Consider the following 25,001-nt stretch of genomic DNA (forward strand, 5'->3'; position numbering starts at 1 on the left):
GTAGCTGGCACATAGTGGATGTTCCATAATATGTACTGAATGAACACACGAAGGTGGTGTTATGGAGTGAAGGGACGTGAGCACTTCAGGAAAAGGACCTTGAACACTACTACAAGTGGCAGAGACGTGAAGAAAGCAGGATTTCAAAAGAGCCTGGGAAAGGAGGGAAGGGAGGGCTTCCCAGGGTTCAAGGAGTCAGTTAAGATAGCTTCCAGAAGTTAGTGGGAAAGGCACAAAGATTACTCTAGCTACATCTGTAGGCTCTGGGACTACAGGGGTCTGGCCGTGTAGGGGTATCTGGTCCAAGGGAAACCCCTAGCCAGCATGCTGATAGGAGGATGTGGACAAGATATTTAAGAAGAGGCCAAGAGGCACTCTGGGGGTGGGGGTACTCCAGGGCTTGTGAAGGAGCCAGAGATCCCATGAGGTGGTTACCTCCTCCTTCTATTCCCAGTCTCTCCAGTGGGCCTGCTGGGAAGAAAGGCAGCTAAGACCTCCACGGAAGCTGAGCTGTGACACCGGGCTCAGTGCCCCAGCCAACAGCTGGGGAGCCCGCAGGGAGCACACAGTCCAGTTGGTGCCAGCGACAGAAGTAAGCTGTCTCGCGAATATAGCCTTGCATCTTTGCAAGGGCCTCCACGTCTTTGGTCTTTTTGGATTCTCACCACCACCACAAACACTGGAAGAAATCGCTATTATTATCCCCCAATTTAGGAAGTGGGGAAACTGAGGCTTGGAAGGCATGGTGACTTCTGCAAAATCATAAAGGAAGCTGTGGCATCTGGACTGGAACCCAGGTCATTGGTCTGCAAACTCAACTCTCAAAGATTCCACTCTGAAGTGGGGTTCTCAGGCTGAGTCTGGCGTTCCAGGCCTTTATGCAACGAACCTTCTTCACTGGTGCAGCGCTGCGCGTGAGAGAGCAAAACCAGAGCAGTTTTCTTCCCAGCTGAAGACACACCTTGACTGGACCCTTACTGGACCCTCACTGGAAATTCCAGTTGCGGAAACACGCAGGTCGAATTAGGCAGTTCACTTCCCTCCCTCCAGGCTAGGGCAGCACCTGTGCTTGAAGAGATTGGCGAGAAGCTTTAGCAGCGATCCTCCTCTTCTGCATAGATGAGGCTGGAGGAGAGCATCCGGGAAAGGTGGCCTGGGCCCACGGCCCTCTGAGCGACCCCTGGGGTAGGAACTGGCCGAGCGACACGACCGCCACGTCCAGTCTGCCTCAAGTTCGCCCACTTGGACTCTATAATTCTCGTTGCGGGTTGTTCTGCCTCTGACTCTCTAGCTTTCTGCTATTTCTGGGCTATATCCCTCACTGCCTCACTATCTCAGCTCTGAATGTGTCTCTGAGCCATCGCCTTGTGTCTTTCTCTCCAAATCTCTCCCGATCTGTTTTCTACTCCTACCCGGCACCTAGGTCCCCCACAAAGCAGAGGACAGAGGGGGGCCCAAAGTCAGCTTGGATTTGATTGCGCGCGGCCAGCATTTCCCGAGGACACAGTAGGAGTACAGTGCCGGAGAGGTTCGGAGCGAGTGTGCCCGACAGCCAAGTGCAGCCGCGTCGGGCTGCCAGCCTCTGCCTCCCTCCCTGCTTAGGGAGGGGCCGAAGCGCGCGCGCGAGCCAGGGTCGAGGGGTAGGGGGCTGGCCAGTCTCTTGCCCCAGCGGCCACCCCACCCCGGGGATCCCAAGCTCCTCCCCCACCCTGTTTCTATTGGCCTCGGGCGCCCCCGCCCCCAGCCGCCCGCTGAAGCTCTGGGGCCCTTAAGCTACTACCGGATAAATAGCCCCGGGCGCCTGGCGTGAAGCTAGGGGTGGGGAAGCCCCCGGGCGCTGCCGCCGCTCTCCTCACCGCCTGTTAGACCGGACAGGACTAGGCAGAGGGGGAAAGTCGCCCGTACATTCAGACCCCGACTACTTTACCACCTTACGGCCAGGACTGCGGAGAGGCAGAAAGTTTCGGGCAACCCCTACCGAAGCCAGGACTGCGCCACCCCCTGCCGGGATATGGAGCTGCTGTCGCCGCCGCTCCGGGACGTAGATTTGACTGGCCCCGACGGCTCCCTCTGCAACTTTGCCTCCGCGGACGATTTCTATGATGACCCGTGTTTCGACTCTCCGGACCTGCGCTTCTTCGAAGACCTGGACCCGCGCCTCGTGCACGTGGGCGCGCTCCTGAAGCCCGAGGAACATTCGCACTTCCCTGCGGCCGTGCATCCGACCCCGGGCGCGCGCGAGGACGAGCATGTGCGCGCGCCCAGCGGGCACCACCAGGCTGGCCGCTGTCTATTGTGGGCCTGCAAAGCGTGCAAGCGCAAGACCACTAACGCCGACCGCCGCAAGGCCGCCACCATGCGCGAGCGGCGCCGCCTGAGCAAAGTCAACGAGGCTTTCGAGACGCTGAAGCGCTGCACGTCCAGCAACCCAAACCAGCGGCTGCCCAAGGTGGAGATCCTGCGCAACGCGATTCGCTACATCGAAGGCCTGCAGGCGCTGCTGCGCGACCAGGACGCCGCGCCCCCTGGCGCCGCCGCGGCCTTTTACGCGCCTGGCCCGCTGCCCCCAGGCCGTGGCGGCGAACACTACAGCGGCGACTCGGACGCGTCCAGCCCGCGCTCCAACTGTTCCGACGGCATGGTAAGGCCGGGACCCCCAGCTCGAGAAGTGAGGGCAGCCCTTTGTATATCTGGGACGTGTTTCCGAAGGCGGGGAGCTGGCCCTCCAGAGGGAGGGTTGGGCTGGGAACCTTGCTGGGAGTGGACCCCGGTGGCCTGAGCAGCTGTCACTGGGGTGGCCTGGTGCCTTGGGGGCGCACGGGACAAATGCGATCCACCCGATTCGGGGCTCTGTTAGAACTCTGCTGCAGCGGCATGAAGATCTGCGTTTCTCCACTTATCCCTATTTACAAAATGCAGATTTGTGCTTCTAGGTGACTGTCCATCCTCTGGTTGGCTGGTCAGGCTGCAGACAGCTCCTGTCCGTCCCTATCCCCCAGTCAGGGCCCAGAACTCGTGGCTGAGACTTAGGGAGTTGGGGTGGGGTGGCTACAGGGAGTGATGCTCTGGCCCCATGCGGTCCCGAGACTGACTCGGTTGCCCTTGCCCTTTGCAGACGGACTACAGCGGCCCCCCGAGCGGTGCCCGGCGGCGGAACTGCTACGACAGCACCTACTACAGCGAGGCGCCCAGCGGTGCGTATTCGCGCCTCCTTCCGCGTTATCCCCTTTGGGCTGCCCTGGCTTCCCTCTACCCAGGACCCCCCTCCCCACTCCCAATTCTGGGAGACGGTACAGGGAATGGAATAACTAAGGGCGCAGCTCCCTTTACGCTCCGCACTCTCACTGGGTCCTTGCGGACTACGCTGGGTCCTCGCGGATTCCGGCATGCCCTCAGTTTCCTGTCTGCCCCAAAGCACTGAATCCATAGGTGGAGACTTAACCGCGGCTCAACTGCTTACTAACCTACCCCTCCTCGCGCAGAACCCAGGCCCGGGAAGAGTGCTGCGGTGTCGAGCCTCGACTGCCTGTCAAGCATCGTGGAGCGCATCTCCACCGAGAGCCCCACCGCGCCCTCCCTTCTGCTGGCGGATGCGCCGCCGGAGTCGTCTCCGGGCCCACAAGAGGCGGCGGCCCAGAGTGAGGTCGAGCGCGGCGCCCCCACCCCTTCCCCGGACGCCGCCCCGCAGTGCCCAGCGGGCGCAAACCCCAACCCCATCTACCAGGTGCTCTGAGGAGGTGGGCGGCCGCATGGGAGGGCTCCGCTGCCCACGCGCCGGAGGGATAGTGCCCCTAGGGTCCCTCGTGCCCAAAAGATTGAGCTTAAATGCCAACGCCCGTTCCCAACTTCGCTTTAAAAGCGACCCCTCTCCCGAATTGGGAGAGGCGGGAGAACTGATGTGTGTTTCCGCCTCCCGCACTCCAGAGTAAGGACACAGTCCTTTTTCCCCACGCAACACCCTTCCCTGAGACCCGCTGCAATGGCCTTTCGGAGTTCTCCTGAGGCCAGAGCTGATCCTTGAGGGGCCAGACCCTTCCTCTTCCTTTTCCCCTTCCCTACGCGGGGTGGAACCCGCGCAGATCTAAGCCCCGCCTCCGGACGCTCCGGTTGTTTGAGGGGGCGTGGCCTCTCCCAGAGCCCTGCCGACTTTGTTGTTCCCCTGCGCCGTCGGGGTGCTCTCGCGTTCTGCGTCTAACAAGTGTTAACAGTAACCACTCCACCTCCTCCCCCATTTCAGGACCACTTTTTGTAACACTTTTGTAATCTATTCCTGTAAATAAGAGTTGCTTTGCCAGAGCAAGAGCCCCTAGGGCTGTATTTATCTCTGAAGCATGGTGTGCGGTGCTACAGGGAATTTGTACGTTTATACCACAAGTGGGCGAGCCGCGGGCGCTCGCTCAGGTGTTCGAAATAAAGACGCTAATTTATACCGCGGTGGCTCCGGCTCTCCCTGGGGACGGGGGCAAGATTTTTTTTTTTTTGGCTGGGAGGAAAACCTGCAGACTTGGGTCAGCTGTACCGCAGCGACCCCTGTAGGCGGAAGACGGATTGCAAGAAAGGAACCTGGGGCGGGGCTAGGAAGGGAGGGGTGAGTTTGGCTCCTATACTTGGGGATGGTTCCTTTGATCCATCATCTCATGCAGGTCAGTGGTTCTGCGGTCAGGATGCATTTTAGGCTGATTTGAGTAGTGGGGGAAAAAAGATCCATGTCGGGCCTCATTCTCCAGAGATTCTGATTTAACGTATCTGCCCCTGATATCCTGGGCCAGGTATTGTTATTTTTCAAAAGCTGCCCAAGTGATTCTAAACTGCATGCAAGGTTGAGAATCACGCCTTTCCATACGCAGAGTGAACCCAGGTGTGGTGTCCAGAAGGATCACTGGAAATTCGTAGCTCTAGGTGCCACTCGGAAGCCTCATGGGTGCAGAGAATGTCATGAGGTGTTCACAGCATTCTGAGGAGAAACGAGGTAAGTGTGAAGGGGCCATGTAAGCTGTATGGCACTTACAGGCGCTTAGTGATAGGAGTAATCTTAAGACACAGATGTCTCTACTCAGCCAGTAACCCAGCACTTAGAGCATCCTGGTCCTGTCAGATTTCTTAAGAAGAGGCCTGAGGAGACAGGGGCAGTGCAAACCTGCATCATGGCAGGTGGCTATAGATGCTCTGAGAGCAGAGGAGGGGCCATTGATTTAGCCAAGGTGGAAGGAGGGCTTCCTGAAGGAGGTGCCATTTGAACTGTGCCTTGAGAAACAAGAAAAGACAACCCAATGCCCATAGACCCATATGCACACACACAGCTGGAAGGGCACCCCTGGAAGGATGGGAGGGTAAAAGTTCCTCCCCATTTACATACCACCCCAAGCCCACTCCCAAACACATACATTTGTCATTAGGACCTCCATGTCTCCCACATCTCACCCTTACAGACACTTTTTTCCTAAAAACCTTATAAGCCCACCTTCTGCTCGCCAGGTGGGCTGACCCTGAGGGTTGTAGGGAAGATGTGTTGCCAGCAAGAAGGACCTCTGCTCTCTACTCTGAGAAGAGCCTGTGATGTCCCCAAAACACAGGGTCCCTGAAGAGCTGCCTAGAGCTGCTCTGTTTCTAATGATCCTCGGCTTTTCTTCTGGCTACTTTTCCAGATGCTCGTTGGAGTTCTTTACACTCCTCTGAGACCCTTTGGGGCTCATTTATGAATTCACTCATTCGACAGTTCCAGGTCCTATACTGTGTGAAAACAGAGGCCAGTGGACAGTTCCTGACCTTGGGAAGCACCCTTTGGGAAGATTGCATTCTTAGCAGCTGGTTCCATCGCAATGAATTAAGTGCTATCATGGGGGTGTATGTGTAGAAGAACATAGTAGGAACAGAAGATGCAAAAAAGCAGGTAACCTCTGGTAAGAATATTAAAGGAGTTGGTCAGGAAAGAGGAGCCAAAGAAGGGTACTCCAAGCTGAGGAAACAGCAAGGACAAAGGCCCTGATGTGACAGAAAGTAAACTGTGCCTTCATGGAACCAAAAATGTTCACAGGAGAGCCCAGAGGTGAGACAGGGAAAAAGCAGAGGCAGGGCCCCAAGGGACCTCATTTGGACTTTATCCTGAGGGCAATAGGGAGCTATAGAGGAATCTAACCAGGGGAAGGGTACAAGTAAATCTGTATTTAGAAAAGCCAGCCTGGGCTGGCAGAATGGGTAGGAGGCAACAAGACTTGAGGCAGAAAGATTTATCAGGAGGCCGTGAGGGTTGCTCAAAGGAGACATGGCCTGAGTTGGGGCTATGACTAGGATGTGAAAGAAAGCATGGGAGTGGAGACAGAAGTGTCGGATAAAGTGTTGACAGTGCAGTGGAGAACCTCAAGGGCACAGTCCTTACCTCACACAGCTTAAAATTCACGGGGGAAATGGCCATGAGACAAAGAACCAAGTGAATAAATGGTGAGAAATACTATAAGGAAAAGTAAAGGGTGCAATGAAAGATGATAATGGGGTATAAGACAGTGCAGAAAGAAGGAGGCAGAGTTTCTGCACTGAGGGAACAAACTGCATGTAGGAAAAAAGGCCCAAAAGCTGGTGTACCAGCTTCGGGTGTACCAGAAGGTATCCCTTCTTTCCCGAGGACACTGCTCTTCACCAGGGTTCATGGCTAGGCAAGCAAAAAGCAGGCTGGACTTCAGCCCCCACTGACCTTCTTAGCCAGGTTCACTTGTTCAGTGCACAACCTGCATAACCATTCACAGAGTCTTGTGTACGGAGGCCCTAAGGATGTGAGGGAAAAGGGGGAGCCAAGGCTAACTCGGGCTCCAGTTTGGTTCAGAGAGGATAGTTCTGCTATCACAAAGATGGAGACACCAGGAGAAGAAAAAGCAGGTATGGGGACAGATTTAGTCCAGGACACTTCTGGTTACAGGTGACAGAAACCCAGTTCAAACAAGCTTAACCCCCAGAGGGGTGTGTTGGAAGGACAGGGGACAGTTCACATATGGAAGCAGCACTACAGCCACCATGAGCCTTGACACCTGGGACTGGAGCCCCTTTTAGGCTTCCACCATTCCCCTGCTTGCCTATAGTTGGTTCACGCTCTCCAAGTCCATATTAGTTTTCTCCAGCAACTCAGGGATTACCTTGAATTTCACCATTGAACTCTAGTTGGAAAATTCCCAGAGAAGAACGCTCACTGGACTAGCTTAGGTCATGAGTCAGGATTTGAACCCAGGCAGAGAGGCTCCAGAGACTGTACTCTTTGCTGCCTTGCCCTGGACCTCTACACAAGAAGGAAGGAGAGAGGAAGGAGAGAAAGCCGGGAGGGAAGGAAGCAGCTGGAGATTGGGTCCCTCCATTGATGATGGGATTTGAGGTCCCCCTCCTGGCCCATCTCCCACCTCAGTCCTCTGGACTGATGGCGGGAGGGGGGGGTGCTATCCAGCTAAGGCCAACTCCATTTGCAGTGTAGATGAAATGACCCTTGTTCTTGGGGCCATTTTTACCTGGGCTGGATCTAAGGAAACACTGGGTCCATGTCTACACATGTGTGTTCATACAACAGCATACATGTACCCAGAGCATACCACCAGGGGCTGATGCATCTTGAAACCAATGAAGTTTAAGCTTAAGTCCCTTCTAAGGCCCTGGCCCAGCCTCTTTCTTAATTTGCCAAGGCCAATTAGTATGACCATCGTCCCTTTCCACTCTGATTTCTCTCTGCTGGTGGGTGGCATTTATGAACATGTTGGGGTCCAATCTAAAGGTATACATTTGGTTGGGTTCAGTGGAATGTGTTTTATATAAATAGAAGATAGAAATAGAAGATAGAAATAGAAATAAATAGAATAGAATAGAATAAATAGAATAGAATATAAATGAAACAGAAGCGATAATAATGAAGAATGAAATAAATTTAAATGATTGGACATTGAGAAGACAATTGTACCCAAAATATATATTTAGATCATACCAAAAAGCAGTGTATTAAAAGAAAGTGATAACTTTTGAATGGAATTATTGAAGACTCCTGCATTGTTTGATAATCCAGTCAATGAAGACTGAATTGTATGAACACACTGGAAAGTGATTTTAAATGTTTTGCTGATCTAACACAAAGTACTGGCATCAACAAAGTAAATTTTACAGAGTAAAATTCATAACATGCCACTCTCAAAAGACGTCAACATCAACAAACGTTTGGGTGAACACTGTCAATTTTTTAAAACTTTAAAATAATCACCACATAAGAAAACTCAAAGTACCTTGAACTCTTTTTTTGAATTTGAGAGAGCGAGCGAGAGAGCGTGCACAGAGAGGGGGAGAGGGGCAGAGGGAGAGAAAGAAAGATTCCCAAGCAGCCTCTATCCTCAATGTGCAGCTCAGGATCACACGGGGCTCGATCCCACAATCCTGGGATCATGACACCGAGCTGAAATCAAGAGTTGGATGTTCAACTGACTGAGCCACCCAGGCACCCCACAAAATGCCTTGAACTCTGTTTTTTTTTTTTTTATGGATACAACGTTTTTTGTTGTTTTATTTTTATGTTCGCCATAAGCCAAATCGGCAACTTTTTAAAAAATTTCTAGTGATTTTTTTATAAAATATAATTTATTGTCAAAAGTGAAATAAGTCAGGCTGAGAAAGACAGATACCATATGTTTTCACTCATATGTGGATCCTGAGAAACTTAACAGAAGACCAGGGGGGAGGGGAGGAGAGAAAAAAAAGTTACAGAGAGGGAGGGAGGCAAACCATAAGGGACTCTTAAATACTGAGAACAAACTGAGGGTTGATGGGGGATAGGGGAGAGGGGAGAGTGGGTGATGGGCATCGAGGAGGGCACCTGTCGGGATGAGCACTGGGTGTTATATGGAAACCAATGTGCCTTGAACTCTTATAGTCTACAGATGAAACAAACTTGATAGAGTTTTCCCCAATTTGACACCAATCCTAAAATTGTGCATGATGTGTCCTATATGGTAGGGAGCCTGAAAAAAGCTTCCCTGAATTATCAGTGATATACAAAACAAGTTTTGATCACCACGATCTTTTGAAGGAAATATTGAACTAGTTGAACGATCTCTCAATTCTCTGTACGGAAAATGATGTCATAAAACCATTGTCCTATGAAGAAGCAGTTAAAGAATATACAGCCTGATGTGGTGGAAAGGGGTGGACAAGACTGAGCAAAGTCAAGAAAAAAAAAGAGCAAGAGGAGGAAGGCAGAAAAATGAAAAGATGAGGAGGAAGATGACAAAAATGACGATGGTGCTAATGAAGAACAAGTTGGTTCTAGCTCAGTGTTTTCTAATCTAGAAAAACACTAAGTCCTCTGCACACAAGTCACTACTATTAAAGGAAACACATGAAAATGTGAGGTTATGTGATATTGGTTTTTATATTACACAGGGTTATTTTCACATAGTTATTATTATTTTTTTAAGAAATTTAACAGCAGGTTTTAATTCAAGCAGAACTTTCCCAGTAGCAGGGGTAAATGAGTCCCAGAGGATGTCAATGACTACATAATTCCCGGGATCTAAGCCTGGCTGTGCCACTGACCAGCTCTGCTATCTTGGAAATGTGATTGAACCCATCTAGATCTGGGCTTGCTCTCTGTATTCACGGATCTGTGAATTTAAAAGGTATGTACCAATTGTGAAATTTTTTATTAATTTGCTTAGAGCATTTCAGAAAAAGAAAAAGGTAGTGAAGTAGATCCTTTACAGATAAGGGAACTGGAACCATGACAAACAGATTTTTCTCCACATAAGCAAATTCTTTATGACCTGGTTTACTGATATCCTTCTTTACTTTCCCAACTTTTTATTGAGATGTAATTCACATACCATAACATTTAGCTTTGTCAAGTGTCGAAATCAGTGGTTTGTACTATTTTCACAATGTTGTGCAACATCACCACTACTATCTAATCCAGAACATTTTCATGACTCCAAAAGAAACTCTTACCCATGAGCAGTCAGTCCACACTCTCCCTCCTCTCCTAGTCCCCTGGCAACCACGAATTATTTTCTGTCTCTATAGATGTGTCTATTCTGGACATTTCCTGAGTGGAATCTTACACTATGTAGCCTTTTGTGTATGACTTCTTTCACTCGGCATAATGTTTTCAAGATTCATCCATGTTGTAGCGTTTGCTACTTCTTCGTTCCTTTGTGTAGCTGAATGATATTGCATTATTGCATGGATACATCACATTTTGTTTATCCATTCATCAGTCGATAGATATTTGGGTTGTTTCCATTTTTAGCTATTAATAAGGCTGTTACGAACATTCAAGTACACATTTTTGTATAAACATATGCTTTTAATTCTCTTGGGCATATACACCTAAAAATGAAATTTCTGGGTATATCATAACTCTATGTTTAAATTTGGAGGAACTGCCAAAGCCTTCCCCAAAGCAGCTGTACCATTTTACATTCCCATTAGCAATGTATCGGGGTTCCAATTTCTCTACCTCATTGACAACACTATTACTGTTTGTCTTTTTATTCTAGCCATCCTCCCTACTGGGTGTAAAGTGGTATCTCCTTGTGGTTTTGATTTGGATTTCCCTAATGACTAATGATGTTGAGTATCTTTTTGTGTGTTTATTGGCCACTTGTATTTCTTCTTTGGAGAAATGTCTATTTAAACACTCTGCCCCTCTTAAAATCAGATTATGTGTCTTTTTATTACTGAGCTTTGAGAGTTCTGCATATATTATAGATTCTAGACTCTTATCAGATATGTGATATGCAGATATTTCCCCCCATTCTATGGGTTGTCTTTTCACATTCCTGACAGTGTCCCTGGAAGCACAAAATTATTATTTATTTTGATGGAGTCCAATTTATCTATATTTTTCTTTTGTTGGCTTGTGTTTTGGGCATTATATCTAAAAACCCATAACCTAACCCAGGTAAGAGTATTATAGTGTCAGCTCCTACATTTAGATATTTCATCCACTTCTAGTGATTTTTCTATAGAGGGAAAGAAGGGATCCCCCTCGATTCTTTTGCATATTGAGACCCAGTTGTCCCAGCACCTTTTGTTGAAAGGGCTATTCTTTCCCCCATCCCCCCACTGAATTTTCTTGGCACCCTTCTCAAAAATTAATTGACTATGAATGTATGTGTTTTTTTTTTTTCTGGGTTCTCAATTCCATTCCATTGACCTACATGTCTATCCTTATGTCAGGACCACACAGTGTTGATTACTATAGCCTTGTAGTAAGTTTTGAAAGAAGGAAGTGTGAGTCTTCCCAATTTGTTCTTCTTCAAGATTGTTGTGGCTATTCTGGGTCGCCTGCATTTCACGAATGTGTCTTTAAGTAGCCCTGTCTTGGTGGTATTTTAAGTAGCCACAAACCTTGCCTGGTACAATATGGTAGCTGTAAGTTGGCACGGAAATTTAAAGCAGGTTCTTATGTGTCGGTGCACAGAAAAAATAGTTATATGAGGGGATGGTGATATTTTCATTTTCAGTCAGCTTTGATGCAGTTTTAATAAATACATGTGATTTTATTAACTGAGTATTGTTCTGTAGTTGCAAAAAAAAAAAAGTTGCAACTGTTTTGTTAGCTTCCAAGTAAATATAACGTATTTAAAAGTCTTGGAGCACCTGGGTGGCTCAGTCCCTTAAGCACCTGAGTTTGGCTTAGGTCATGATCTCGTGGTTTGTGAGTTCAAGCCCCGCATCAGGCTTTATGCTGTCAGTACAGAACCCACTTCTGATTCTGTCTTTCTCTCTCTCAAAAAAAAAATTTTTTTAAGTCTTATGTTGGTGTGTCAGGCAGTTAATAAAAATGCTAAGCAATTTTTTCTGGATTTTTAAATGTTTGTGGTGTTTGTCAGCTTTCTAAAATTTACATTTGGTCCTGATTTCTAAGTCTGAATACATATTCACTTTTTTGCCCAGTTTTCTGTTCTTTTTTTTTTAAGTGTAACCCCCAAAATATCTAAATGTCAGGCCTCACAAAACCTGGACCCACCCACCAGACATTGCCAACCAGGCTTACCTGCAGCGTGACGCACATACAGGCATCCACCAGGAAAACCCACAAGGCTCTTCTCAAAGGCACTGAAGAGGGAGGAAGACTCTTGGGAGAGCGACACATCTCCAGCTGCTTCCGGAAGGAAAACTCAGCGGTCTCTGGCCAGTCCTGCTGGGAATGGTCTTACAGGAGGGTCTGTGCCCACTCACCCTCCCTGCACATAAGCATCTCTTACCATCCACATGCATCCTTCACCACAGGCTTCATCATTTCCTACCTCTCTGCCTTGCTCAACCAGCATGCGAGGCATCGAGGCCCCATCTTCCCCAAAGTCAAGCTTAGGGAGCAGTGACACTCTGCCCCCTAAGGCCCCACTGACACTCTAAGGGACAGGTGTCACTCAGAACCGGCAGGAGCCCATGAGAGAGATGAGACACGTGGGGTAAGGGCTGGTCAGGGGGGGTTGGAGGTGATGGGCAGTCTGAGGGAAGGGGGAAAAGGTAAAGAGAGGAAGTTAAATGAGACACTATCTCACTTAATCCTCACAAAATGTCATTTCCTTTATACAGATGAGGAAACAGAAGCCTAGAGAAGAAAGTGAACAGTTGCTAATAAGTAGCAAATGAGACTTATAACCAAATCTGTCTAGATGCATAGTTCTCTCAACCAGAGGAAACTTTAGCCCCCGAAAGACTTTTGGCAGTGACTGTAGACCTTCTTGATTGTCATGGTTGGGGAAGGTGGGGAAGGGGTGCTACTGACATCTAGTTGGTAGAGGCCAGGGATGCTGCTAAACATCCTGCAGTGCACGGGAGAGCCCCCACAACAAAGGATTATCTGGTCCAAAATGGCAATAGTGCCAAGGTTCAGAAACCCTGGTCTAGAAATTCCCCTGGGCATTCTTTACCTTGGCTTTTTTTCTAGATTTCCTCTGGCCTAAGAGAACTGGGCTCCACTCACCAGGGGTTGCAGGAAGGAAGAGCTAAACACCCTACCCCATTCCCAGTTTAGGTACCAGGGTCAGTGCTCAGGTTACAGACCCAACAGCCACAGTCACCAAATTTTCCACTATTGCACCCCTAATTTCAGTCTCCCTTGTCCATTGGAGGGAGGATTCTTGTCAGGGCAGGAGATGCCAGTTGGTTTCACTGCTTATGGTGGGGTCATCCCCAAAGCCTGCTCAGTTTGTGCCCAGTTTTGGTTAGTTTCCAGATGTGGCCACAAGATGGCATCCCAACCCACCGGGAATGCTAAGATTCTAGGCCTGAGAGAGCAGCATAGAGGGTGTGCCAAGCTGGACAAAGGCCCAGGGGCTGGACTTGGGCCAGTTCCAGAGCCTAGCAGGACCAGATCTAAGGCTTACAAGTGCCAAGTGTGAGAACATAGTTCAAACTTGGCTTCAGGACTCCCTTCACCTTTTTCTAGTCCACTCCTAGCCCCAGCTCCTCCTGGAGCCATTCTCGCCACAGAGCTTACTGGAGCCTGGCACACCCTCCCCTCCAGCCAGAACAAGAGAAATCCCAGAGCTGAGGTGTTAAGAACATAAGGCTTACTATTATTCATATCCAACAATAAAGAATCTGAGGCATACAGAAGTTGAATAACTTGCCCAAGGTCATAGCTAAGTCAACGATGGAGTGAGGATTTGAACACAGATAGCTTGGCCCTAAAGGCTATGCTCTTGACCACTGAACAATACCAACCCCCTGGTAGTTCATTGCCCACACTTCTCACTAGCCACTGATCCCAGTGATCCTCTGGCATGGGATATAAGCCTCCTTTGCAAGGGAGGGACAGATGGCTATGAATAAGGGCATCCTGCTCAAGCGGAAAGGGAGAGGGTCTTGGCTGGGCTGAGGGGCTGTGGTTGGTGGTTGCGAGTGAGAAGCTAAGGCTCATGCAGCAATTCCTTCCCCCCACTCCCATGTCTCTGGGGCTTTTTTTTTTCTCTCTCTCTCTTTCAGTGTTGCCCTCTCAGTTTTTCTGGGCTTTCTGCAAATGCCAGCCTTCTTACAGTGTGAAAAGGAAGTGAGAGAAGGGACTTTTATGTCCCTGCTTAGGATGAAGAAGGGGGGGGGCATTCTTTGCGGCCTGGGCTGGGGGTTGCCATCAAGGATCAAGGTGAGAATCCTAAAGTGAGGCAGCCTGGGGCACCTGAGGGACAGCTCCCCACCTGGGAGGATCCTTTCTCCAAGCCTTCTCCAGTTGCTATGCAGGGGATTTTAGGATGTAGTGGATACCCTTTCACGTTTCTCCTCCCTCCAACCCTTGCCTGCCTCTCTTTTTCTAGTACATCCTCCAAGGCCAGGCCTTACCAGGGCTCCTGATCATCAAACTTCCCCTTACTAGCAGCCTCTGTCTCTCCACCTCTCCACCTGACCACCACGTGGGGTACCTTTCAGCTTCCCATTGTGGCTCACCATGGGGTAGTAGCCTGAGTGTGCTCTGCATTGATGCCTTGAGAGACTCTGGTTATGTACTTCCCCCTGACTCAGCCTTGGTTCAGGGCTCCAGATTCTCATGGCCCCTGACACTTGAATGCTAGGATCCCAGGCCCTCTCCTGGTCTTCCTCAAATCATCTAGCCCTTAACAAGGAGCTACTGTGTTCTGGGTACTGTGGAAGGAACCAAACAAGAAGCAGCCTTGGAGGAGCTGATAGTCCATTTGGGGGAAAGAGATGAGCTACAGTGAAGGTTGGGGAGCCATACTCTGATCCAATGTGATCCTTCCTGCAGGAGAGGGAAGTGGGGAGTCCTGGGCCCCTGTGGCTTGTGGAAACACAGAAGGATTTCTGAGAGAGAAGAGAGTTTGGACGCCCGGCTGGAAGGAAGAGAAGGTTTGGAGAGGCCTCTTTCTGGTCTCTCCCCATCTTGATTTCTCCCAGCCAGGGGTGTGTGTGTGTGTGTGTGTGTGTGTGTCCATCTCTCTGTGTCCATCTTTTTCTCTTCTTCCCATTCCTCTGTTTTATCACCTCCTTGGATTGGGGCAGAGCTTTCTGAGAGCCTGTCTCTTGGGGAATCTGAATTTGGGTGAGGCTGAGCTGCACTATGTCAGGTTAGGGGATGGGGATCACACTGGTCATGGTGAGAGAGACACTCAAAAGCATTCTCATCCCTGCACTACCCTGAGATTGAAGGGGAAATAATTCTGGTTTAGATCAATCTCTGGTGGGAGGAGGTGCCATCCTGGTCCCAGACTCCAGCTGTCTCTTTGCCTCTGCCTATCACTGCCCCTGTTTCTGCCCTTGTCCTTCTCCCATCCTTCGTGTTTTGCTCTGCCCCTTGCCCTTTCCAACCTTTTCCACTCCTCCAAACCTTTCCCCTACCACACACAGACTTCCCTGGGCTGGGATTTCCCTGGCCAAGTGAGGAGACAGATGTCCAAGGCACAGCTTTGTCCCTCGGCTCACAGCCGTGTCTGCAGGTCAGTGTAGAGGGACAGCTGTCTGCACAGTTAGCAAGAGCTGACAGGTAAATAAGAGCCTCCTGTCTTCTTAATTAAATCGCCCTTTGCCCAGGCAGCCTTGTTTCGATTGGGCTAGGCTGGGATCAATAAGCCTCTTTCCTGGTGCAGCCAACCCTGGAGCTGGGCCTGACCTCCCCAGCCCTGCCCAGACCCACCTGCCCACTTCCCCAAAAGCCTGGGAGCCCCTTGAGGGCAAGGTCTCTTGTGCCTGAGACAGAGTGTGGAACAAGGAAGGAATAAAAGATTGATTGAGTAAACTGAGGCACGGGCAGCAAACATGGGCCAGGAAGGCTTGGAGGCCCAACCTGTAACCCCCACCCCCAAGATCAACTGTGAAGCTGTGGAAATCACAGCAGAAGCTGCACCCATCTAGCTCCCAGGCACAGCCATCAGCTTACCACTCAGGCAGCTGAAGCCTAACGGAGAAAGGGGGGTTGCAGTTGCTCCTTCTGACCTCTAAGGGCAGAATACCCTTTTCATAAGGGATGCCCACCTAGGGATCCGGCGCTAGTGTGCGAGGATCAGTGAGCTGGGATCAGTATGGTAGAGCGTGTGGCTCTCGCGGGAGACTAGGGTCAGCCTGGAATTATGAAGGACCCAGGGTGAGTAAGGGGTCAAAAGGCGTTCATAGTGGTCCAGGATTGTTAGTAGAAGGCTTAGAGGACAGCGTATGTGTTTTGTGTTTGGAGGATGTTATTTTGAGTCCATTCAAGAGGGACCTATGACAAGATCGTGGGGGCTCCAGATTTCGCTACCGAAAGGGTCGGTATGAAAGGTTGCTTGGAGCTGCCAATGCTCGTCCAGGTCAAGGTGTCTCTGATAGCGGTCGAGGGCATCTCGTTTCACTTGGGGATCAGAGAGTCCCTAGTTTGGAAGGAGAGGAAAGGGTGCCGACGCCCTTCTCACCTCAGTCTGATACGGGGGGCCAGGCCTAGACGTCTCCTGGAGCCCCCGCCCATCGAGTGGCGCTACCCCAGAGCGGAGCGTCGGCGGGTCTCCCCAGAGCAGCAGGAGCCACGCGGGGCGGGCGCCCCCAGCGCCGGGGTTGAGGGAGGCTGGCTCCGCTCGGAGCTGGGAGGGGGGCGCGGAATCGGGGCTTTTTAGGACCCAGCGCGGCGCCTCCCTCCGGGGGCGAGTGCGGCTGCGCGCGCCGAGGGCTTGTGTCCGGAGAGCGGCGGGCTGGACGCGGACCGCGCGAGCGAGCAAGCGAGCAAGCGAGCCTAGCAGCAGCCCGGGCGGCAGAAGCGTCGCGGCGGCGGCGGCCGCTCCGCGCCTCGCCTCCCCGGCCTCGCCTCGCCGCGCCTGGACCCGCCACCCCCGCCTCCCTGGCGCGACCGCCGCAGCCCCTTCGTCTTGACCGGCACCTTCAACCGCCTGCCCGAAGCCGGGCGCGGAGCGCGGGGCGCAGAGGCGCCAGAGCCAGTACCCACCGGCCTCGCAGACCGAACCCAGCCCAGAGAACCAGTGCGGGCCCCGCAACAGCTCGGGAGCTGTCCCTTCAGCACCGCCGCCGGAGTCGGAGCGTAGCCCCGCGGAGCTCCAGCTCAAGCCGGAGCGTGCCCAGCAAAGCGCTCCGCGGCCGCCGCACCGAGCAGCGCCCTGGGTGCCCCTGCCCAGGGGGCCCGCCATCTCCTCCGAGAGGCGGGGAGAAGGAGCGAGGAGGGCGGGCGGGCAGGCAGGCGCGCCCGCCGCCGGGGGGAGCAGGCAGCCAGGCAAGGAGAGAGGGAGGGGGCCGGAGCCCGCCCTGCGCCCCGAGCTGCAGCCCAGCCACGCAGGGAGGAAGGCAGCGGTCATCCATCTCCCCAGCGCAGAGAGCGCGCTGCGGCGACCACCGCAGAGCAGAGCGCGAATTTCCCGGCCCCCTCTCCTCCCCTCCCCCTTCCGGGGGCTGATCTATCTGTCGGGCCTTTGGAGCAGCTGACCTTCCCCCAAAAAAGCTTTGTGTCAATTTCTCCATTTTCCCGCTGAGATGGGGACGGGAGCCCGGCCCCCCAACCCTCTTTTCCCTCCTCCCGGGGCTCGCCGCTGAGCGCCGTCCCTCTCCCTCCCTTCCTCCTTCCCTCCCTCCCTCCCTTCTTTCCTCCTCTGCCTCCTCCGCAGCCGGACCAGCTCCCTCCCACATCTGGCGCCTAGAGACCCTTGGGATCCCGCGCACACGCCCCTGGACCAGCACCCGACAGAAAGCGCCCCTGAGGGGCTTGGGTCGCTCTTAGGGTGGCCAGAGCCACCATCCTCTGTCCCCCCCGACGGCTGGGGGGAGGGGGGAGGAGGCCCCGCGCCCCCCTCCCCGGCGCCAACTCCCCCTGGCGGCCGCTCCCATGGGTGTCGCTGGGCCGCGCCATGCCTAAGGGGGCGCCGCGATGGGCCAAGGGGACGAGAGCGAGCGCATCGTGATCAACGTGGGCGGCACGCGCCACCAGACGTACCGCTCGACGCTGCGCACGCTGCCCGGCACGCGGCTCGCCTGGCTGGCGGAGCCCGACGCCCACAGCCATTTCGACTATGACCCGCGCGCAGACGAGTTCTTTTTCGATCGCCACCCAGGCGTCTTCGCGCACATCCTGAACTACTACCGCACTGGCAAGCTGCACTGCCCAGCCGACGTGTGCGGGCCACTCTATGAAGAGGAGCTGGCCTTCTGGGGCATCGACGAGACCGACGTGGAACCCTGCTGCTGGATGACTTATCGCCAGCATCGCGACGCAGAAGAGGCGCTTGATAGCTTTGGCGGCGCACCCCTTGACAACAGCGCCGACGACGCGGACGCCGACGGCCCCGGAGACTCAGGAGACGGTGAGGACGAGCTGGAAATGACCAAGCGCCTGGCGCTCAGCGACTCCCCAGATGGCCGGCCCGGCGGCTTCTGGCGCCGCTGGCAGCCGCGCATCTGGGCGCTCTTCGAGGACCCCTACTCATCCCGCTACGCGCGGGTAAGTGACAACCTGCCCATCAGGAGAGCTGGGTGGTAAAGGCCGGGTTCTCTGCCTCCCTCGGGCAGGGGCGGATTGGAGAACTGGCGCCTAGGGAATCAGAATTGAAAGGAGTGTGTGTGTGTGTGTGTGTGTGTACATATGAGAACGTGCATAAAAGCGGGGATAAGAGAGAGATTGCTCTTCGAGGGTGACTAGTTTTGTAGGTATGTAAGGTCTGTGTCTGTATTTCCAAATTTAATATGTATGAGTGAGTACAAATGGGTGTTTGTGTGTATGAGTAGATTGTGTGTGCATATTTATGTAAGTGTGGTGGTGTATATTTGGGTGGGTAAAGTATGTAGTGGGAATGAGTGAACGTGTGTATGTTTGAATGTGCAGGAGTGCCTGTGTGTGCATATTTGTGTCTTTGCAGATGTACACTGTGAAGGTGTGAACTGCCCTTTAGATTTTCGTGTGGGGAGGGAAGCTGGGAGTCCTCCCTCCCTCCCTCCCAGGTAAGCGGCATCTGGAGCCACGCAGGGCCTACAGAGGAGGGCTTGAGGCCTGGTCTGCTGCTTAAGACAGACCACCCTCCCCAGGGAGCAACCTCAGGCCCTTGTGAAGAGAAGGTTGAGAGGGAATCTTTATGGCTAATTAATAGCTTTGTAGTTGGTGTGGGGCTGGGCTGTGGGCAGGACGATGTGGCCACTCTGAGACCTAGTGCTGGGAACAGGGCCTGACTAAAGGGGAGGGTTTTGGAAGGGGCCACTCGGCTTATACTATGCTTCCTCTGGGACCTGTCAGGGGCAAAGTAGGGGCCTAAAGGGTAACATGACCCAAGGGGTGTGAGAGGTGGGTGTGTCATCATCAGCCACTCCCCTTTAGTAACAGCAGCTTGTTGCGGGAGACAAAGGGCACCCTGCTGCTGACCTTGGCCTCTCAGAGGCTTCTTGGGATTAGTTTCTTCATCTGTTAAATGGGAGGTGTCTGGTGAATCTAAGGGTCTTTCCTGCTCAACTGAGCCCTAAGGGGAGACAGTGGTGGCAGCCACCCACCCTGGAAGAGACACCCCTTGCCTTCACTGGCCCTGTGGTCTGAAAAGAGCTGAAGGCATGAGGGGGAGGCTCAGAGTTGTGAATTTAAAGCAGAGCCACCCCTCAACCCCCCACCAGGCAAACCACTGCTCTCTTTTGTTGCTCCACATCCCTTCTTTCCTGCCCCCTGGAGCTGAGGTGGGGAGGATTAGGCAGGGAAGGAGGCAGGATCAGTGCTAAGGATCAGTGGGGGAAGAGGACTTGGGGGGCACTGAGGTGTCCATGAGGAGAAAAAGGCTGTTTAGGCACAGGCCTGATACATTTGTGACTTCGATAAAACTCTCAGTGTTTTAGCATGCAAGGGAGGGGGCAGCAGGTCAGAGTCTTATGCATTAAATTCTAGAACAGATATGGGGGAGGGTGGATAGCAACAGAACCAAGCCCTTCGTTTTGCCACTAGAGACCCTATACAAGGTCACTCAGGGAGCCAGAGGCCAAGCAAGACTAGAACCCAGGCCCTCTGGGATCCCATCATCTCCTGAGCTGGATGCCAGTTCCCTGCCATTTCCAGAATGGACTGGGACCCTCAGAGATCTACCCTCCCCTCTCCTCTCCTGACAGAGGCCACCACAACCAGGGAATTATGTAACTGGAGGCTGTGGCTGAGCCGTGGAGAGGGGCCGGAGGAGGGGGGCTGGGAGGTTGAACCAACACATATTGGGGCTGGGGGGCATGCTCGGCAAAGGCCTGGGTTAGGACAGCCACCCATTCAGCCTGCATTTGACCTTGGACAGCATCTCACCACCACCACCATCCCCCTTGGCCCAGGAAGGAAGTAGGCCCAATTTTCTCATTGTCCTCTCAGCCACCTGGCTCCCTAGTAAGAAGCTGGGTACCCTCACCCTACCCCTTGGGCTCAGTTTTAGGTTTCTGACCTGTGTTCCTGACTTTCTGGATAGACAGGGGACATGTGGGGTATGTTCCACCCCCACCCCCTTACTGTCCATCTTCTTCCACTTGACATTCCTAGGCCATGGGGTGGTCTTTACCCAATGCGGATAAATGGGCTGATTAGTGTGGTCTGGGGTCTTGTTGGTGTTTGAACCTTGCAGAAAATTCCTGATTGTCTCAAGTGTTCATTGAAGAACAGACTCTGAGAGAAAAGCTGGACTGTAGTGGGGAGATGGAGGAGAGTTAGCCCCCACCCCCCACCCCCTGTCTGCGCCTTCTTTTCCCTGTAGCCTCACAGAATCACTCCCAATTCCTCTGGGTGACAAATGAGGACACTGAGGCCCACAGAGGAAGGACCTGCCCAAGGGCACTTGAGAACTGAGGGCAGAGCCTGGATTAGAACCCAGGCTTCCTGCTGCACGCCAAGCTGGCCTTAGCTGCATTGCGCTGCCTCTCTGCAGCTCATCTGCGCAGGGACCAGCCTGCTGCCTGGCCTTCCTCCCCCTCCATCTTTGCTCGGCTGCTGCTGTCACCTTTGTTTACCCCTCCCCCCTCCTCAAACTGGTGGGTCAGGGTTTAAATTTTCATTCTAGTTTCTAGACTAGAATCCTGGATGTGTGTGGCATTGTACGTGTGTGTGAAAGAAAAGCTGTATGTGTGTGAAAGGGAATCTGTGTAAGAGAGATTCTGTGTGGGTGTGAGAGATTCTTCATGTGTGTGAGAAAGCCCATATGAGAATAAAAATACGTGTGAGTGAGACTCTGGGAGGAGTGTGCGCGTGTGTGCGCGCATGTGTATATGCGTGTGTGTGCGCATGTGTATATGCGTGTGGTGAGACTATGTGCAAGAGATTCCGTGAGGGTCTGAATCAGAAATTCTGTGTGAACGTGAGAGAGACAGATTCTGTGTGTTTTCAGATGGACTTTGTGTGTGAGAACGAGGCAGCGTGGGAGAGAGTGTGTATATAAGAAAGAGAGGGAGACTGTACGTGTAAGAGAAATGCTGTGTGTGTCTGAGAAACTTGGGGTGTGCCACTGTGTGAGTACCTTGCTGTCTGTGGCGAGTGTGACATTGTCCATGTGAAGCTGTGCATGTGTGGCTGTGTGTATGTGTGTGTGTGTGTGTGTGTGTGTGAGGCTGTGTGCATGAGACCATCTGTGTGTGAGTCTGTATGTGGGGTGGGGAACCGTGTATGTGGCACAGACTGTGGATGTGTGAGGCTCTGTCATTGTGGCCGTGTGTGAGGGAGACCCTGTGTTGCCCAGGTGTGGGTATATCTTGAGGAAGATGAAATTCCAGACCAGCTTCCTGCTTGCTCCCTTGGTCTCCCGGTCCTCCTGAGCTGCTTTAGTGAGCGGTTTTGCTCCTCATTTCTGGTCCTCGATAGAAATACTGCTCTAGCCCAGGCCGGTTGTTGGTGCACGGACCAGACAGTGAGGTTACCCTCCCCCAGGCCTTCTTGTTGACCCTGGAAGAAAGGGCTACTTGGCTGGGGTGGGAAGTCCCATCTGAGCTCTTCAGGGGTGACAGCAAGCTAGAGCTGCCTGTTCCCCAGACCCTCTCTCCTGTGCTTTTCTGGGCACCCAGCTGAAGGGGTGAGGGGTGAGAAAATGAGTTGCGACAGGATGACCCCAGCTCGTGTTCTGGGGTGAGGGGTGCTACCCCAGATGCACACAAGCAAAGGATGATGGTGGCACTATGCAGTAAGGACCATGAAGGGGCTTCCTGGGCTTGTGGGAGAAGGAACAGTCCCAGAGGAGGTAACGCTAAGGTAAGCTTTGGGGGGCAGGTAGGAATAAGCCAGGCAGATGGCAGGGGATGGCAGTCCTGGCAAGCAAAGCCATGAAGGTGTGGGAGCAGGCAGGGCTGTTGGTGAAGTCTGGAGCAGCCCTGCCTTGAAACCTGCCCTTCTCTCTGCCTTGGGGCCAGTGCAGGTCTGAGGCCCTTGGCTTTTATCTATGATTTGCATGTTTTCATCAGGAACATTGTTGTGTTTCAGGTCAGGGCTAATGCTGGTCCTTGTTCTGCAGGTCAGAAAGTATCTTTAGTATGTGGTGTGTGTCTGTGTGTGTGTGTGTGTGAGAGAGAGAGAGAGAGAGAGAGAGAGAGAGAGAGAGAGAGAGAGATGACATCTGTCTCCCTTGCAAATGACAGTCACTTGACCTTCCAAATGATAAGGAAGTTCCAGTGGTTCCCAAGCTGGGGAAGCCCCACCACCCCACTGCCCACCCCTCCACTCTCTGTCTCTCTGCCTTGTCCCCTCCCCTTTGGGACCTGATGCAGCCCCAGCTTCTCCTCAGCTCCCTGGGAAGGAAATGCACTTGGTGGCAGGAATGAAGAGTCCAGCAAGAGACTTCTGTTCCTCCATTGTGTCTTAGCTGACACAGGGCCTTGGAGTCTTGGTGAGATTCAGGAGAGAGCTGCTCTCAGGGACTTCCTACACAGCCTCCCACCTCAGGAGCCTGCCCCCCAGGCCAGGGCCCCACCTCTAGTCATAGTAACCTGTGAAGGAGACCCATGGGCAGTGGGGAAGGGGCTGGTGTGTTCCCCTCTCCACCACCCCATGTGTTCCCCACCACAATGTGTCCCCAACTTAGTGTTTTTCTCCTTCCTGTGATGTTTTCACAGATGTCCTTATGTCTGAATGGTACCTGCAGCCCCCGCCCAGCTCCCTTCTCAGTAATGAAAATCAGAAACCAGTGTCTCCTCATCACAGTCTCTCAGCCCCTTCACCTCTGCAATGGACTTAGGGGCGTCTGGGTGGCTCAGTCGATTAAGCACCTGACTCTTGATTTTGGCTCAGGTCATGATCTCACGGTTCATGAGATTGAGCCCCACGTCAGGTTCTGTGCAGACGGAGTGGAGACTGTTTGGGATCCTCCTTCTCAAACTAAATAAATAAATAAGTAAACATTTAAAGTAAACTAAACTAAAATGGACATAATGATAGAACTTACCCCAGAGAGTTAATGGAAAGATTAACCAAAGTAATGTGTGGAGAGCCCCGAGTCACAGGGTCCGGATGCAGTAAGTGCTCGATAAATGTTGGCTGCTACCATCACTCCCGTTGGTCGTATTATCATTCTACTTCACGGCCCTCTAGATTCTGTCCCTGGCCCTCCATCCCCACGTCCACCATCCTGGTTCAAGCCGCCATCGTTCCCCTCACTCCTCCAGCAGCTCCCGACTGCTCTCCTGCCTCCAGCCCCCAGCCCCTCCAGTTCATTGTCTACTTGGCAACCACAGAGGTCTCTTCAACTCACAAATCTGTCAGCTCATTCCCTTGCCTATTTAAAACCCTTCGGTGCTTCTCTGGACCATACTGTGGTGCCTCAAGCCCTGCGTCCCTCTTCAGTCTCCTCTGGCCTGGCTCGCCCCATTGCTCATTGAGCTGCAGCTACCCTGGCCTCATTTCAGTTCCTTGCATGTGCCAGGTGCCCCTGCCTCAGGGCCTTTGCACATGCTGTTCCACCTGGAACACTCTTTCCTCCTGTTTTGCACCTCTTCATCCTTCACATCCCACTCAAAACGTTGTTCTACATGATGCCTTCCCAGAACCCACAGCGGGGGTCAGTGTTCAGAGTCCTTCCCTTCAGAGAAGCTATCTGGTATGTAGTAAAATGTTCATTAGCAGCCTTGCTTGAGTCAGGTTTGTCTCTAACTCCAGACTCTAAGCTTCTTACATACTCCATAATAGGAGTGACTGTTATGACAGAGGAGGAAGTTGAGGCCCAGAGAGGAGTGCTTTCCCAAGGCCAAATGTGAGCAGGTTACTTGGGCAGGTTCAGACACCCAGATCTCTAACTCCTGGCTTAGTGGCCGGAGAGCCGGTCATCCACCTTCCAATGCCTCAGGGAGTGTTTGGAAGCTGGTGCCTTGGACGCAGGTATCTGTGCTCCTTAACTCTGAGCGGGAGACCTGGCATCTGCCTGAAGCTTTGGGAAGATTGGCTTGAGCTTCCCAGAGAGGCAGACAAGTTGTCCTAGAGCTGGGGGAAGGATTCTGGAGGGGGCTCATTTCAGGTCCCGCTGCCTGGGCCAGGGATCTCGGGGCCTCCCAAGACAGCTGACTATAGCGCTATGGCTATTCTGAGCGGTCCCATGACCAGTGTGCTCACTCTGGACCGAAAGGTCAGGGCCTCCTGTCAGCCCCTAGGCCAGCCTGGCCACCCCACTGGCTTGAGCTTCCCTTCCCTGGGTGCAGGCTCAGAGGAAAAGGGGGGCCTTGGGGGCTCCTGGGACTATTGGTTGCCCGGGCCTTATTCATGGGGACCACTTGGGTCGGAGGGACCACCTTCCACATGCATGGGACTGTCGGAGAAGATGGATGTTCCTGGGCCACCTCTAGCCACTATCCTCATCCAGTGGAGAAACAGGGTCAGAGAAGGGAAGACACTTGCCCAAGACCACACAGGTGAAACTCAAACTCCCACCCCCAGCCTCTCGGCCCTGGACCTGGCCATTTGCATTTCTTTTGGCTCGCAGATTTAACAGAATACCAAATCCCACCTGGGCCTGCTGTTCTCTTACTTACTCCCATTATTTCCTCCCCTGAAGGAGGGAGATTAAGCAGTTACCTGCCTTCCCACCTCCCTTCTCCACTCCCCCAAGAGGGCCCAGCACAGCTGGTTGAAATTTCTGCAGGTCGTTCAA

The 25,001-nt window shown here is 52.6% G+C and overlaps 2 protein-coding genes across 2 annotated transcripts in view; both read left to right on the plus strand.

The window, feature by feature from the left end:
• The first annotated feature begins 824 nt into the window (after positions 1–824).
• On the plus strand, positions 825–4,434 carry MYOD1 (myogenic differentiation 1). Its single transcript, XM_043582357.1, has 3 exons — positions 825–2,641; positions 3,116–3,194; positions 3,483–4,434. The coding sequence occupies exons 1-3, from the start codon at positions 2,012–2,014 to the stop codon at positions 3,731–3,733; spliced, it is 960 nt and encodes a 319-aa protein (XP_043438292.1). The 5' UTR covers positions 825–2,011; the 3' UTR covers positions 3,734–4,434.
• A 12,809-nt stretch (positions 4,435–17,243) lies between these two features.
• Positions 17,244–25,001, plus strand: part of KCNC1 (potassium voltage-gated channel subfamily C member 1) — a 44,784-nt gene continuing 37,026 nt past the window's right edge. Inside the window, exon 1 of the mRNA XM_043582358.1 lies at positions 17,244–18,382. Coding sequence (XP_043438293.1) covers positions 17,813–18,382 — 570 coding nt within the window. The 5' untranslated portion in view covers positions 17,244–17,812. The remainder of the gene's footprint in view (positions 18,383–25,001) is intronic.

The sequence above is a fragment of the Prionailurus bengalensis genome, chromosome D1 (assembly GCF_016509475.1).
Source record: "Prionailurus bengalensis isolate Pbe53 chromosome D1, Fcat_Pben_1.1_paternal_pri, whole genome shotgun sequence".
Taxonomy (NCBI): domain Eukaryota; kingdom Metazoa; phylum Chordata; class Mammalia; order Carnivora; family Felidae; genus Prionailurus; species Prionailurus bengalensis.

What these genes read in the sequence shown, in the direction of transcription:
- MYOD1 (XM_043582357.1), top strand. Translation starts at nt 2,012, where the DNA reads ATGGAGCTGCTGTCGCCGCCGCTCCGGGACGTAGATTTGACTGGCCCC. An exon ending in CCAACTGTTCCGACGGCATG is followed by an intron (nt 2,642 to 3,115) that starts GTAAGGCCGGGA and finishes TGCCCTTTGCAG; the next exon opens with ACGGACTACAGCGGCCCCCC. An exon ending in CTACAGCGAGGCGCCCAGCG is followed by an intron (nt 3,195 to 3,482) that starts GTGCGTATTCGC and finishes CTCCTCGCGCAG; the next exon opens with AACCCAGGCCCGGGAAGAGT.